This window comes from Carcharodon carcharias, assembly GCF_017639515.1.
Source record: "Carcharodon carcharias isolate sCarCar2 chromosome 35 unlocalized genomic scaffold, sCarCar2.pri SUPER_35_unloc_3, whole genome shotgun sequence".
NCBI classification, from domain to species: domain Eukaryota; kingdom Metazoa; phylum Chordata; class Chondrichthyes; order Lamniformes; family Lamnidae; genus Carcharodon; species Carcharodon carcharias.
Genome location: NW_024470719.1, coordinates 1,827,304 through 1,845,950, shown reverse-complemented (window position 1 = coordinate 1,845,950; position 18,647 = coordinate 1,827,304). Strand labels below are relative to the sequence as shown.

Sequence of the window (18,647 nt, the reverse complement as noted above, 5' to 3'; positions counted from 1 at the left end):
GAAGTTAAGAAACAGTGTTTATTTTTCCCAAGGATTACTGGTAAAATTGGTACTATGATAGGTTTTTATTATTAGGGAGGCAAAGTCCAAAGACATAGTGAAACACGGGGAATTTGCATTCAAAGGGGAAAACATATAAAAGGCCCATTGGATTTCCTTCATTCAGATTACAGTCACACATACCACAGTGATCGGACTCGCTTCCAATAGACAACTGCCCACCAACCCCCATCTGCCGGATTGACAATCAGACCCTAACTATCCAACTCCTCCACATCAGGTCCCCTCTATTAGAGTCCAGGAATTGGACGGCCATTCCTGAGATTAATTTCTCTCAGGCTCCCAGCAGCCAAACCACCAAGAATCGGAAACTGTTATCCTCGTCACTTAGTCATCATCTTCCCATCAGCAATCAGTGCTCCATCACCCAGACCCAATGCACAGTCAGACTCTCATTCAGTAGTCCCTATTTCAGAACCACAGCAATAGCTCCACATCAAACACACTGTCTGTCAGTCAGACCGACATCAGTCACATCCCTGTCAATCTGATCAGACAAAAGTTGTGCCGCAGAGAGAGGCCATTCAGCCCATAGTATCTGCGCCCACCAAAACAGGCAGAAAAAAAAAATAGAAAGATAAAAACAAAAAACTGCGGATGCTGGAAATCCAAAACAAAAACAGAATTAACTGGAAAAACTCAGCAGGTTTGGCAGCATCGGCGGAGAAGAAAAGAGTTGACGTTTCGAGTCCTCATGACCCTTCAACAGAACTGAGTGAATATTAGGAGAGGGGTGAAATATAAGCTGGTTTAATGGGGGAGTGGGGGGTTGGGTGGGGGCAGAGAAGTGGAGGGGGGTGGTGTGGTTGTAGGGACAAGCAAGCAGTGATAGGAGCAGATAATCAAAAGATGTCACAGACAAAAGAACAAAAGAACACAGAGGTGTTGAAGGTGGTGATATTATCTAAACGAATGTGCTCATTAAGAAAAACAAGAAACTAGCAGTTGATTTTAATCCCACTTTCTAGCACCTGTGAAGTAGCCTTGATCCTTAAAAATAAAATCCCAATCTTTCAGCCACACCAAACAACGTCCCCAATTGCTGTGGTAAAGACACCAAGTGCACCAGTCAAACACACCCCTTCATTCAATCCCCCCAAGTAATCCGGCCCATCTATCACTTTCCAGTCCAGCTCATTCCCAGGAATAACACTGCAATGATCAGACAGCCAGAATCACATCGCCATCAATCAGGCGCGATGCTTGGCCTAAATAGCCAAGTGGTTATGGTACTGGGCTTGTAACCCCAAGATCAAGAGTTCAAATCTCACCATGGCAAACTATGAAACAATGTAACTTCATCTGAAATAGATGGAAACGGGTTTGTAACCCCAAGATCAATCAGGCGCGATCATTCACTGGCCCGCCCGTCAATCAGACACCAGTGTGAGCAAAGGAGGAAGTCATTCGGCTCCTCATGTCCATGCCGACTCTATCACGTTCCATTAATGAGATCCCAAATCCTGCTAATTCCCATTAGCCCGTGGGAGTGTCTTGAATCAGCTCCCGCTCCGCATCTCCAGTCAATGACCAATATCCATCAGACCCATATTTACCACACCCTGTTAATCTGATTAACATCAAACTGATCTCCAGTTCGCAGTCCCTTCAAACTCCGACTGCACCCCCGTAAACCCGATCATTTCAGAAACCAGTGAATCAGATTCAAATCAGTTAGACCCGTATAATAAAAGCCAAATACTGCAGGGGCTGGAAATCAGAAACAAAAACTGAAAGTGCAGGATAAACTGAGCAGGTCTGTGGATCGAGATAAACAGAGTTAATGTTTCAAGTCCGTGTGCCTCTGAAGAAGGTCACTCGGACTCCAAACATTAACTCTGTTTTTTCTCTCCACAGAAGCTGTCCAACCTGTTGAGCTTTTCCAGCACTTCGTGTGTTTGTCTCAATTAGACCCGTAATTTATTCGACCCCCTTGTAACAGAGGCCAGTGTTTTAATGAATGAAGTGCTGTGTGAATCCTGGGATTCCCGCTGTGGGGTTTGATGGACTTTCACTCTTGGACCCACTTTCTGGGTCAATTCCTCTACTTCTATCGTCAAACTTCTTTTACACCGAATTTCTCAATCTCTTGTCTGCAGCTGCAGCATTTAATCAGATACACTTCCAAAATCATTCTAAATACCTTATTTTATTAAATAAAATGTATAATATCCATGTGAATTAAAGTTAAAGCCGTTAAATTTTCTAAATTAATAAATCTTATTCTTCCTCTTCGCCCTTTCTGTCCAGTGATGAAGAATCGATCCCCACCTCTTCATAATCCTTCTCGAGTGAGGCCATGTCTTCCCGTGCATCCTGGAACTCCCCTTCCTCCAGACCCTCCCCCACGTACCAGTGGACAAAGGCCCGTTTGGCGTACATCTTATCGAATTTGAGGTTCAGGCGGGTCCAAGCCAAGGAAATGGCGGTGGTGTTGCTCAGCATACAGAGGGCCCGCTGCACCTTGGCCAGGTCACCCCCTGGTACCACTGTCGGGGGCTGGTAGTTGATGCCAACCTGTTGGGGAGAAGCAAATTTGTTCTGTTTCAGTTACGTACGGCGCAGCCTCAAAAATCAGACCTCGGAGCCGCCCGTTACTTTTCAGACAGACACATTTCTCAATGTGTTTGTGTCTTTCCCTGTACAAACACCGAGATCTGCTTATTCCCTGGGCTCTTCCCCCAGATCCAAGCTGCAGTTTGTGATGGGCGGGACTGCATTCAGGAGCAAATTCATTCTTTATCACAGAGACCGGGGAGAGGCCTCTCGTGTCAAGAAGCCTCTTCCTAGTTTCAGGACGGGATTTCTCCTGGAACATTCTGGGCAGCAGTCAATGGAGTGAACTCAAGAGAATTCCGCCTCAAGCCTCTCTTTGAGGGCTTCTCTGTCACCAGGAATGGGAAGAGCCTGTTCCATGACTGAGCCGGACTGAATAGAATATTGTTCACATCTGTTATCAGATTGACACAATCCACAATTCCCTGGACTCTTGGATTGAGGACAAACTCCACACTTACCTTGAACCCAGTCGGGCACCATTCAACAAACTGGATCGAGCGCTTGCTCTTGATGGTGGCGATGGCGGCGTTCACATCCTTGGGCACCACATCTCCCCGGTACAACATGCAGCAAGCTATGTACTTGCCCTGGCGAGGGTCACACTTCACCATCTGGTTGGCTGGTTCAAAGCAGGCGTTGGTGATCTCCGGCACCGAGAGTTGCTCGTGGTAAGCCTTCTCGGCTGAAATAAGGAGCGCGAAGGTTGCCAGAGGGAAGTGGATGCGGGGATATGGGACCAGGTTGGTTTGGAACTCAGTCAGGTCCACATTGAGGGCACCGTCGAACCGGAGCGAGGCCGTGATGGACGACACTACCTGTCCAATAAGATGGTTGAGGTTGGTGTAGGTTGGTCTCTCAATGTCCAGGTTACGCTGACAGACGTCATAAATGGCCTCATTGTCCACCATGAAGGTGCAGTCAGAGTGCTCGAGGGTGCAGTGGGTGACCAGAACAGAATTGTATGGCTCGACCACCGCAGTGGAGATCTGGGGAGCAGGGTAAATGGAAAACTCCAGCTTGGATGTCTTGCCGTAGTCGACAGAGAGTCTTTCCATCAGGAGGGAAGTAAAGCCGGAGCTGGTCCCATCCCCAAAACTGTGGAAGACGAGGAACCCCTGCAGTCCTGTGCACAGATCAGCCTGTGGGGAAAAGCACACCCAACACATCAAACAGGCAACAGGCAACGGAATCAATCCTCAAAAGGACAGTGGATTCGATACATGAGCAATTGTCCTCGCGGTCCCTGCTGAGATGGCGCAATGGGAGCGTGGGAGTTGGAGCAGTGGGAGCCTGGGAAATGCAATCATGGACATTGTGGCGGAGGGAGTGGGGAACCAGGGTGAAGCAGTTCGGAGAGTACTGATGTGAGAGGCGTGGGCCTGGGAAGAGGGAGCAGGGACAGTCAGGCACCGGGAAATGCCGATTGCACAGGATGCCAGCAAGGATTTAGAATTCCTTCCAAAAATTCCTTCCTGAATCCCTGTGTTTCTCATCACCAGTAGTTTGAGCGGAATACAGAGTTAGAAGCTTGTTCTCGGTCTGGGTGGGGCACTGCTGGAGGACAATATTCTTCCTGATATAGATCTCATCCGATTGAAATGAGGCGAGTTATAGAAAGGACAGGAAACATAACATCTCCGATTCATCAAACAGAGCCACCCATAGGTGCATCTCCTTCACTGGGACCGCAGACTGAAAGAACCACCCAGAAATAAGAATCTAACTGATCCCATCCATCAGACAAAATTCATTCAATCACAAGCGATCAAATCCTATCCATCAGACACAATACATTCAGTCATGATCTATCAAAGCACGTTCTCCAGACACAATCCATTCAATCAGAATCTAACTAATCACATGCATCAGACACTCCATTCAATCAGAAACTATCAAATCCCATCCATCGGACACAATCCTTTCAATCAGAATCTATCAAAACCCATCCATCAGACAAGCCATTAAATCAGAATCGACATAATCTCATCCATCAGACACAATACATTCAAACAGAATCGAACTAACCCCATCCATCAGATACAATCCATACAATCAGAATCTGATGAATGCCATCCATCAGATGCAATACATTCAATCACAATCTATCAAATCAGATCCATCAGACACAATCTATTCCATCAGAATCTAACTAATACCACCCATCAGACACAATTCATCCAAGCAAGATCTATTAAACCCATCCATCAGGAACAAGCCAATCAATCAGAATCCATCAAATCCCATTCATCAGACACAAGCCATTCATTCAGAATATAACTAAACCCATCCATTAGGCACAATCCATTCAATCAGAAACTATCAAATCCCATCCATGAGAGAATATCCATTCAATCACAATCAATGAAATCCCATCCATGAGACACAATCCATTAAATCAGAATCTAATTAATCCCATCCATCAGAAGCAATCAATTCAAAAAGAATCTAACTAATGCCATACCTCAGATACAGTCCACTCAATCAGAATCTAACTAATTCCATACATCGGACACAATACTTTAAATCAGAAAGTAAGTAATTCAATCCATCCGAAACAATCCATTCAAACAGAATATAACTAATTCAATCCATCAGACACTATCCATTCAATCAGATTCTAACTAACCCCATTCATCAGACCCAATCCATTCAAACAGATTCTAACTAATTCCATCCATTGGACACAAACCATCCCATCAGAATCTATTAAATCCCGTCCATCAGAAAAAATCCATTCAATCAGAATCTAAGTAACCCCTTCCATCAGACAATCCATTCAATCAGAATCTAACTAACCACATCCATCAGACACAATCCATTCAATCAGGATCTATCAAAACCCATCCATCAGACAGAATCCATTCAATCAGAATCTAACTAAACCCATCCATCAGACACAATCCTTTCAATCACAATCTATCAAATCCCATCCATTAGACATAATATATTCCATCAGAATCTAACTAAAACCCTCCATTAGACACAATCCGTTCAGTCAGAAACGATCAAATACCTTCCATGAGGGAAAGTACATTCAATCACAATCTATCAAAGCCCATCCATCAGATTCAATCCATTAAATCAGAATCTAACCAATACCTTCCGTCATACACAATCCATTCAATCAGAATTTAACTAAACACATCCATCAATCACAATCCATTCAATCAGGATCTTTTAAATCACATCCATCAGGCAAAATCCATTCAATCACAATCCAACTAAACCTATCCATCAGACCCAATCCTTTCAATCAGAATCTATCAAATCCCATCGATCAGACACAGTCCATTAAATCAGAATCTAATTAATCCCATCCATCAGACACAGTCCATTGAATCAGAATATAACTAATTCCATCCATCAGACACTAACCATTCAATCAGATTCGAACCAACCCCATTCATCAGACCCAATCCATTCAAACAGATTCTAACTAATTCCATCCATCGGACACAATCCATTAAATCAGATAGTAAGAACTTCCATCCATCAGAAACAATCCATTCAAACATAATCTAATTAACCCCATCCATCTGATACAATCCATGCAATCAGAATCTGACTAATGCCATCCATCAGACACAATCCATCCAATCAGCATCTATTGAATCCCATCCATCAGAAAGAATCCATTCAATCAGAATCTAACTAATCCCTTCCATCAGACACAATCCATTCAAGCAGTGTATATCTCATGCCATCCATCAGAGATAATCCATTCAATCAGAACCTATCATATCCTATCCATCAGGCACAAACCATTCAATCAGAATCTATCACATCCCACCCATCAGACATAAGCCATTCATTCAGAATCTAACTACACCCATCCACTAGTCACAATCCGTTCAATCAGAAACCATCAACTCCCATCCATGAGAGAAAATCCATTCAATCACAATCTAACAAATCCCATCTATCAGACACAATCTGTTCAATCAGAATCTATCAAAACCTATTCATCAGACGCAATCCATTAAATCAGAATCTAACTAATTGCATCCATCAGACACAATCCATTCAATCGGAATATGACTAATCTAATTGACCCCATCCATCAGAAAGAATCCATTCAATCAGAATCTAACTAACCACTTCCATCAGACACTATCCATTCAATCAGAATCTAACTAATCACATTCATCAGACACAATGCATTCAATCAGAATCTAACTAACCTCATCCATCAATCACAATCCATTCAAACAGGATCTATCAAAACCCATCCTTGAGACACAATCCATTCAATCAGAATCCATCAAATCCCATCCATCAGATGCAATCCATTAAATCAGAATCAAAATAATCTCAACCATCAGACACAATCCATTGAAACAGAATCTAACTAATTCCTTCCATCAGATGCAGTCCACTCAGTCAGAATATAACTAATTCCATCCAACAGACACCATCAATTCAATCAGAATCTAACTAATACCATCCATCAGACACAATCCATTCAATCAGCATCTAACTAAGCCCATCCATCAGACACAATGCATTCAATCACAATCTATCAAATCCTATCAATCAGACACAATACATTCAATCTGAATCTATCAACTGCTATCCATCAGACACAATCCATTAACTCAGAATCAATCAAATCACATTCTTCAGACACAATCCACTCAATCAGAATTTATCAAATTCCATCCATCAGACACAACCAATTCAATCAGGATCTATCAAATCCCATCGATCAGACACAGTCCATTAAATCAGAATCTAATTAATCCCATCCATCGGACACAGTCTATTAAATCAGAAACTGACTAATCCCATCCATCAGACACTAACCACTCAATCAGATTCTAACTAATCACATCCATCAGACACAATGCATTCAATCAGAATCTAACTAATCACATGCATCAGGCACAATCATTGAAGCAGAATCTAAATAATTCCATTCTTCAAACACCATCCACTCAATCAGAATATGACTAATTCCATCTATCAGACACTATCCATTCAATCAGAATGTAACTAAACCCTTTCATCAGACACAATCCATTCAATCAGCATCTAACTAACCCCATCCATCAGAAACAATCCATTCAATCAGCATCTAACTAACCCCATCCATCAGACACAATGCATTCAATCACAATCTATCAAATCCCACCAATCAGACACAATCCATTCAATCAGAATTTAGCAAATCCCATCCATCAGACACAATCAATTCAAACAGAATCTAAAAAATCACATCCATCAGACACAATCCGTTCAATCAGAATCTAACTAATTCCATCCCTGAGATACAATCCATTCAATCAGAATCAAATTAACCCCATCCATCAAAAACAATCCATTCAATCAGAATCTAACTAACCCCATCCATTAGCCAGAATCCATTCCATCAGAATATAACTAACCCCATCCATCAGACACAATCCATTCAATCAGAATCTAACTACCCCATCCCTCAGACACAATCCATTCAAACACAATCTATCAAATCCCATCAATCAGACACAATACATTCAATCAGAATCTATCAAATCCCATCCATCAGAACAATCCATTCAATCACAATCCAACTAAATCCATCCATCAGACATAATCCTTTCAATCAGAATCTATCAAATCCCATCCATCAGACACAATCAATTAAAGCAGAATCTAACTAATTCCATCCATCAGACACAATCCACTCAATCAGACTATGACCTATTCCATCTATCAGACACTATCCATTCAATCAGAATCTAACTAATCCCATCCATTAGACACAATGCATTCAATCAGCATCTAACTAACCCCATCCATTAGAAACAATCCATTCAATCAGAATCTAACTAAGCACATCCATCAGAGGCAATCCATTCAATCAGAATCTAACTAATCCCATCCATCAGACACAGTCTATTCAATCAGAATCTAACAAATCCCATCCATCAGACATAGTCCATTAAATCAGAATCTAACTAATTCCATCTATCACAGTCCACTCAGAATATAACTAATTCCATCCATCAGACAATAACCATAAAATCAGATTCGAACTAACCCCATTCATCAGACCTAATCCATTCAAACAGATTCCAACTAATTCCATCCATCGGACACAATCCATTAAATCAGAATGTAAGTAATTCCATCCATCAGAAACAAACCATTCAAACAGAATCCAACTAACCCCATTCATGAAATGCAATCTATGCAATCAGAATCTGACTAATGCAATCCATCAGACAGAATCCATTCAATCAGAAACTATCAAAACCCATCCATGAGAGAAAATTCATTCAGTCAGAATCTAATGAATCCCATCCATCAGAAACAATCCATTCAATCACAATCTAACTAATCACATTCATCAATAACAATCCATTCAATCAGGATCTATCAAAACCCATCCATCAGACACAATCCATTGAATCAGAATCTAACTAAATCCATCCATCAGACACAATCCTTTCAATCACAATCTCTCAAATCCCATCCATCAGACGCAATCCATTCAATCAGAATCTATCAAATCCGATCCCCAAAAAAAATCCATCAATCAGAATCTATGAAATCCCATCCATCAAACACAATCCATTAAATCAGAATCGAAATAATCTCAACCATCAGACAGAATCCATTCAAACAGAATCTAATTCCATCCATCAGAAACAGTCCACTCAGTCAGAATATAACTAATTCCACCCATCAGACACTATCCATTCAATGAGATTCTAACTAACCCCATTCATCAGAACCAATCCATTCAAACAGTACCTAACTAATTGCATCCATCGGACACAATCCATTAAATCAGAACGTAAGTAATTCCATCCATCAGAAACAATCCATTCAATCAGAATTTGACTAATGCAATCCATCAGACAGAATCCATTCAATCAGAAACTATCAAAACCCATCCATGAGGGAAAGTCCATTCAATCACAATCTATCAAATCCCATCCATGAGACACAGTCCATTAAATCAGAATCTAACTAATCCCATCCATCAGACACAGTCCATTAAATCAGAATCTAATTAATCCCATCCATCGGACACAGTCTATTAAATCAGAAACTAACTAATTCCATCCATCAGACATTAACCACTCAATCAGAATCTAACTAATCACATGCATCAGACACAATCCATTAGAGCAGAATCTAACTAATTCCATCCATCAAACACCATCCACTCAATCAGAATATGACTAATTCCATCTATCAGACACTATCCATTCAATCAGAATGTAACTAAACCCTTTCATCAGACACAATCCATTCAAACAGAATCTAATTAATCCCATCCATCAGACATAATCCATTCAATCAGCATCTAACTAACCCCATTCATCAGAAACAATCCATTCAATCAGCATCTAACTAACCCCATCCATCAGACACAATGCATTCAATCACAATCTATCAAATCCCATCAATCAGACAAAATCCATTCAATCAGGATTTATCAAATCCCATCCATCAGACACAATCAATTCAAACAGAATCTAACAAATCACATCCATCAGACACAATGCATTCAAGCAGCATCTAACTAACCCCATCCATTAGAAACAATCCATTCAATCAGAATCGAACTAAGCACATCCATCAGTCGCAATCCATTCAGTCAGAATCTAACCAACCCCATCCATCAATCATAATCCATTCAATCAGAATCTATCAAATCCCATCCATCAGACAAAATCCATTCAATCACAATCCAACTAAACCCATCCACCAGACACAATCTTTCAATCACAATCAATCAAATCCCATCCATCAGACACAATGCATTAAATCAGAATTTAATTAATCCCATCCATCAGACACAATCCATTCACGCAGAATCTAACTAATTCCATCCATCAGACACATTCCAATAAATCAGATACTAACTAAACCCATTGATCAGACACAAACCATTCAAACAGAATCTAACTAATTCCATCCATCAGACACAATCCTTTAAATCAGAAACTAAGTAATTCCATCCATCAGAAACAATCCATTCAATCAGAACCTATCATATCCCATCCATCAGACACAATCCATTCAATCAGAATCTAAGTAAACCCATCCATCAGGCACAATCCTTTAAATCAGAATCTATCAAATCCCATCCATCAGACATGATCCGTTCATTCACAATCCATCAAATCCCATCCATCAGACACAATCCATTCAAACAGAATCTAACTAATTCCAATCATCAGATACAGTCCACTCAATCAGAATATAACTAATTACATCCATTAGACACTATCCATTCAATCAGATTCTAACTAACCCCATTCATCAGACCCAATCCATTCAAACAGAATCTAACTAATTCCATCAATCAGACACAACTCTTTAAATCAGATAGTAGGAAATTCCATCCATCAGAAACAATCCATTCAAACATAATCTATATAACCCCATCCATCAGACACAATCCATTCAATCAGGATCTATCAAACCCCATCCATCAGACACAATGCATTCAATCCGAATCTAACTAATCCCATCCATCAATCACAATCCATTCAATCAGGATCTATTAAACCCCTTTCATCTGACCCAATCCATTCAATCAGTATCTAACTGATCCGATCCATCAGAAACAATCCATTCAATCAGAATCTGACTAATTCCATTCATCAGACACTATCCACTCAATCAGAATATGAGTAATTCCATCCATCAGACACTAACCATTCAACCAGAATCTAACTAACCCCTTTCATCTGACACAATCCATTCAAACAGAATCTAACTGATTCCATCCATTGGAGACAATCCAGTCAATCAGCACCTAACTAACCCCATTCATCAGAAACAATCCATTCAATCAGCATCTGACTAACCCGATCCATCAGACACAATCCATTCAATCACTATCTAGCTAAACCCATCCATCGGACACAATTCATTCAATCAGCATCTAACTAACGCCATCCAGCAGAAACAATCTATTCAATCAGAATCTAACTAAGCACATCCATCAGAGACAATCCATTCAATCAGAATCTAATGAACCCCATCCATTAGACACAATCTTTCCCACCAAAATCTAACTAACACCATCCATCAGAAACAATTCATTCAATCAGAATCTAATTAACCCCCTTCCATTGGCCACAATCCATTCAATCAGCAATTAACTAATGCCATCCATGAGACATAATCCATGCAGCCAGAATCTATCAATTCCCATCCACTGGACACAAGCCAATCATTCAGAATCTAACTAAAACCATCCATCAGACATAATCAATGCAAAGATAATCTGACTAACACCATCCATCAAATACAATCCATGCAATCAGAATATATTAAATCCCATCCATCAGACACAATCCATTCAACCAGAAACTATCAAACCACATCCATCAGACGTAATCCATTCAATCAGAAAACATTAAATCCCATCCATCAGAAACAATCCACTCAATCAGAAACTAACTAACGCCTTCCATCAGACACAATCTATTCAATCAGCATCTAACTAATTCCATCCATCAGACATAATCCATTCAGTCAGAATCTAACAAATCCCATCCATCAGACACAAAGCCATTCATTCAGAATTTAACTAAACCCATCCATTAGACACAATCCGTTCAATCAGAAACTATCAAATCCTATCCATGAGAGAAAATCTATTCAATCACAGTCTATCAAATCAGATCTATCAGACACAATCCATTCAATCACAATCTATCAAATCCCATCCATGAGACACAATCCGTTCAATCACAATCAATCAAAACCCATCCATCAGACACAATCCACTCAATCAGAATATGACTAATTCCATCCATCAGACACTATCCATTCAATCAGAATCTAACTAACCCCTTTCATCAGACCCAATCCATTCAAACAGAATCTAACTAATTCCATCCATCGGACACAATCCATTCAATCGGAATATAACTAATCCCATCCATCAGACACAATTCATTCAATCAGCATCTAACTAACCCCATCCATCAGAAACATTCCATTCAATCAGAATCTAACTACGCACATCCATCAGACACAATCCAATCAATCAGAATCTAGCTAATTTCATACATCAGGCACAATCCATTCAATCAGCATTTGAGTAACACAATCCACTGGAAAGAATCCATTCAATCAAGATCTAACAAACCCCAGCAATCAGACACAATCCATTCAATAAGCATCTAACTAACACCATCCATCAGACACAATCCATTCAATCAGAACCAAACTAACCCCATCGAACAGACACAATCCATTCAATCAGAATCTTACTGCTCCCATCTATCAGACACAAACCATTCAATCAGAAGCTAAGTAATTCCATCCATCAGATACAATCCAATCAATCAGAATCTAACAAATCCCATCCATCAGACACAATCCATTCAATCAGAATATATTAAATCCCATCCATCAGACACAATTCATTCAACCAGAATCTATCAAACCACATCCATCAGACGTAATCCATTCAATCAGAAAATATTAAATCACATCCATCAGAAGCAATCCACTCAATCAGAAACTAACTAACGCCTTCCATCAGACACAATCTATTCAATCAGCATCTAACTAATTCCATCCATCAGACATAATCCATTCAGTCAGAATCTAACAAATCCCATCCATCAGGCACAAACCATTCAACCAGAATCTATCAAATCCCATCCATCAGACACAAAGCCATTCATTCAGAATCTAACTAAACCCATCCATTAGACATAATCCATTCAATCAGAAACTATCAAATCCTATCCATGAGAGAAAATCTATTCAATCACAATCTATCAAATCAGATCCATCAGACACAATCCATTCAATCACAATCTATCAAATCCCATCCATGAGACACAATCCGTTCAATCACAATCTATCAAAACCCATCCATCAGACACAATCCACTCAATCAGCATCTAAATAACCCCTTTCATCAGACCCAATCCATTCAAACAGAATCTAACTAATTCCATCCATTGGACACAATCCATTCAATCGGAATATAACTAATCCCATCCATCAGACACAATTCATTCAATCAGCATCTAACTAACCCCATCCATCAGAAACATTCCATTCAATCAGAATCTAACTAACCCCATCGAAAAGTCACAATCCATTCAATCAGAATCTAACTAACCCCATCCATTAGATGCAATCCATTCAATCACAATCTATCAAATCCTATCAATCAGACACAATACATTCAATCTGAATCTTACAAATCCTATCCAGTCAGACACAATCCATTCACACAGAAACAATCAAATCACATTCTACAGACACAATCCATTCAATCAGGATCCATCAAAACCTATCCATCAGACACAATCCATTCAATGAATGTCTATCAAATCCCATCCATCCGTCAGAATCCATTCAATCACAATCTAACTAAATCCATCCATCAGACACAACACTTTCAATCAGAATCTATTAAAACCCATCCATCAGACACAATCCATTCAATAAGTGTCTATCAAATCCCATCCATCCGACAGAATCCATTCAATCACAATCAAACTAAATCCATCCATCAGACACAATCCTTTCAATCACAATCCATCAAATCCCATCCATGAGAGAAAATCCATTCAATCACAATCTATCAAATCCCTCCATCAGACACAAGCCATTCATTCGGAATCACATTAAACCCATCCATTAGACCCAATCCGTTCAATCAGAATCTATCAAAACCCTTCCATCAGACGCAATCCATTAAATCAGAATCTAACTAATTACATCCATCAGACACAATCCACTCAATCAGAATATGACTAATTCTATCCATCAGACACTATCCATTCAATCAGAATCTAACTAACCCCTTTCATCAGACCCAATCCAGTCAAACAGAATCTAACTAAAACCATCCATCGGACACAATCCATTCAATCAGTATCTAACTGATCTCATCCATCAGATACAATTCATTCAATCAGCATCTAACTAACCCCATCCATCAGAAACAATCCATTCAGTCAGAATCTAACCAAGCACATCCATCAGACACAATCCATTCAATCAGCATCTATCAAATCCCATCCATCAGAGAAAATCTATTCAATCACAGTCTATCAAATCGGATACATCAGACACAATCCATTCAATTACAATCTATCAAAAACCATCCATCAGACACAATCCATTAAATGAGAATCTAACTAATTCCATCCATCAGACACAATCCACTCAATCAGAATATGACTAATTCCATCCATCAGACACTATCCATTCAATCAGAATCTAACTAACCCCATCCATCAGAAACAATCCATTCAATCAGAATCTAACTAAGCACATCCATCAGACACAATCCATTCAATCAGAATCTAGCTAAACCCATCCATCAGGCACAATCCATTCAATCAGCACATAACTAACCCCATCCATCAGAAACAATCCATTCAATCAGCATCTAACTAACCCCATCCATCAGAAACAATCCATTCAATCAGCATCTGACTAACCCGATCCATCAGACACAATCCATTCAATCAGTATCTAGCTAATCCCATTCATCAGACACAATTCATTCAGTCAGCATCTAACTAACGCCATCCAGCAGAAACAATCTATTCAATCAGAATCTAACTAAGCACATCCATCAGAGACTATCCATTCAATCAGAATCTAATGAACCCCATCCATTAGACACAATCTTTCCCACCAAAATCTAACTAACACCATCCATCAGAAACAATCCATTCAATCAGAATCTAATTAACCCCCTTCCATTGGCCACAATCCATTCAATCAGCAATTAACTAATGCCATCCATGAGACATAATCCATGCAGCCAGAATCTATCAATTCCCATCCACTGGACACAAGCCAATCATTCAGAATCTAACTAAAACCATCCATCAGACATATTCAATGCAAAGATAATCTAACTAACACCATCCATCAGATACAATCCATGCAATCAGAATATATTAAATCCCATCCATCAGACACAATCCATTCAACCAGAAACTATCAAACCACATCCATCAGACGCAATCCATTCAATCAGAAAACATTAAATCCCATCCATCAGAAACAATCCACTCAATCAGAAACTAACTAACGCCTTCCATCAGACACAATCTATTCAATCAGCATCTAACTAATTCCATCCATCAGACATAATCCATTCAGTCAGAATCTAACAAATCCCATCCATCAGACACAAAGCCATTCATTCAGAATTTAACTAAACCCATCCATTAGACACAATCCGTTCAATCAGAAACTATCAAATCCTATCCATGAGAGAAAATCTATTCAATCACAGTCTATCAAATCAGATCCATCAGACACAATCCATTCAATCACAATCAATCAAAATCCATCCATCAGACACAATCCACTCAATCAGAATATGACTAATTCCATCCATCAGACACTATCCATTCAATCAGAATCTAACTAACCCCTTTCATCAGACCCAATCCATTCAAACAGAATCTAACTAATTCCATCCATCGGACACAATCCATTCAATCGGAATATAACTAATCCCATCCATCAGACACAATTCATTCAATCAGCATCTAACTAACCCCATCCATCAGAAACATTCCATTCAATCAGAATCTAACTACGCACATCCATCAGACACAATCCAATCAATCAGAATCTAGCTAATTCCATACATCAGGCACAATCCATTCAATCAGCATTTGAGTAACACAATCCACTGGAAAGAATCCATTCAATCAAGATCTAACTAACCCCAGCAATCAGACACAATCCATTCAATAAGCATCTAACTAACACCATCCATCAGACACAATCCATTCAATCAGAACCAAACTAACCCCATCGAACAGACACAATCCATTCAATCAGAATCTTACTGCTCCCATCTATCAGACACAAACCATTCAATCAGAAGCTAAGTAATTCCATCCATCAGATACAATCCAATCAATCAGAATCTAACAAATCCCATCCATCAGACACAATCCATTCAATCAGAATATATTAAATCCCATCCATCAGACACAATCCATTCAACCAGAATCTATCAAACTACATCCATCAGACGTAATCCATTCAATCAGAAAATATTAAATCCCATCCATCAGAAACAATCCACTCAATCAGAAACTAACTAATGCCTTCCATCAGACACAATCTATTCAATCAGCATCTAACTAATTCCATCCATCAGACATATTCCATTCAGTCAGAATCTAGCTAAACCCATCCATCAGGCACAATCCATTCAATCAGCACATAACTAACCCCATCCATCAGAAACAATCCATTCAATCAGCATCTAACTAACCCCATCCATCAGAAACAATCCATTCAATCACAATCTATCAAATCCCATCCATCAGACACAAGCCATTCATTCGGAATCACACTAAACCCATCCATTAGACCCAATCCATTCAATCAGAATCTATCAAAACCCTTCCATCAGACGCAATCCATTAAATCAGAATCTAACTAATTACATCCATCAGACACAATCCACTCAATCAGAATATGACTAATTCTATCCATCAGACACTATCCATTCAATCAGAATCTAACTAACCCCTTTCATCAGACCCAATCCAGTCAAACAGACTCTAACTAAAACCATCCATCGGACACAATCCATTCAATCAGTATCTAACTGATCTCATCCATCAGATACAATTCATTCAATCAGCATCTAACTAACCCCATCCATCAGAAACAATCCATTCAGTCAGAATCTAACCAAGCACATCCATCAGACACAATCCATTCAATCAGCATCTATCAAATCCCATCCATCAGAGAAAATCTATTCAATCACAGTCTATCAAATCGGATCCATCAGACACAATCCATTCAATTACAATCTATCAAAAACCATCCATCAGACACAATCCATTAAATGAGAATCTAACTAATTACATCGATCAGACACAATCCACTCAATCAGAATATGACTAATTCCATCCATCAGACACTATCCATTCAATCAGAATCTAACTAACCCCTTTCATCAGACCCAATCCATTCAAACAGAAACTAACTAATTCCTTCCATCGGACACAATCCATTCAATCGGAATATATCTAATCCCATCTATCAGACACAATTCATTCAATCAGCATCTAACTAACCCCATCCATCAGAAACAATCCATTCAATCAGAATCTAACTAAGCACATCCATCAGACACAATCCATTCAATCAGAATATATTAAATCCCATCCATCAGACACAATCCATTCAACCAGAATCTATCAAACCACATCCATCAGACGTAATCCATTCAATCAGAAAATATTAAATCCCATCCATCAGAAACAATCCACTCAATCAGAAACTAACTAATGCCTTCCATCAGACACAATCTATTCAATCAGCATCTAACTAATTCCATCCATCAGACATAATCCATTCAGTCAGAATCTAGCTAAACCCATCCATCAGGCACAATCCATTCAATCAGCGCATAACTAACCCCATCCATCAGAAACAATCCATTCAATCAGCATCTAACTAACCCCATCGATCAGAAACAATCCATTCAATCACAATCTATCAAATCCCATCTATCAGACACAAGCCATTCATTCGGAATCACACTAAACCCATCCATTAGACCCAATCCGTTCAATCAGAATCTATCAAAACCCTTCCATCAGACGCAATCCATTAAATCAGAATCTAACTAATTACATCCATCAGACACAATCCACTCAATCAGAATATGACTAATTCCATCCATCAGACACTATCCATTCAATCAGAATCTAACTAACCCCTTTCATCAGACCCAATCCATTCAAACAGAAACTAACTAATTCCTTCCATCGGACACAATCCATTCAATCGGAATATATCTAATCCCATCTATCAGACACAATTCATTCAATCAGCATCTAACTAACTCAATCCATCAGAAACAATCCATTCAATCAGAATCTAACTAAGCACATCCATCAGACACAATCCATTGAATCAGAATATATTAAATCCCATCCATCAGACACAATCCATTCAACCAGAATCTATCAAAACACATCCATCAGACGTAATCCATTCAATCAGAAAATATTAAATCCCATCCATCAGAAACAATCCACTCAATCAGAAAC

The 18,647-nt window shown here is 39.4% G+C and overlaps 1 protein-coding gene across 1 annotated transcript; it reads right to left on the bottom strand.

The window, feature by feature from the left end:
* Positions 1-2,280: 2,280 nt before the first annotated feature.
* On the bottom strand, positions 2,281-3,755 carry LOC121274226 (tubulin alpha-1D chain-like). Its single transcript, XM_041181422.1, has 2 exons — positions 3,078-3,755; positions 2,281-2,577 (listed from the first exon to the last, which is right to left on the bottom strand). The coding sequence occupies exons 1-2, from the start codon at positions 3,672-3,674 to the stop codon at positions 2,281-2,283; spliced, it is 894 nt and encodes a 297-aa protein (XP_041037356.1). The 5' UTR covers positions 3,675-3,755.
* Positions 3,756-18,647: the final 14,892 nt, after the last annotated feature.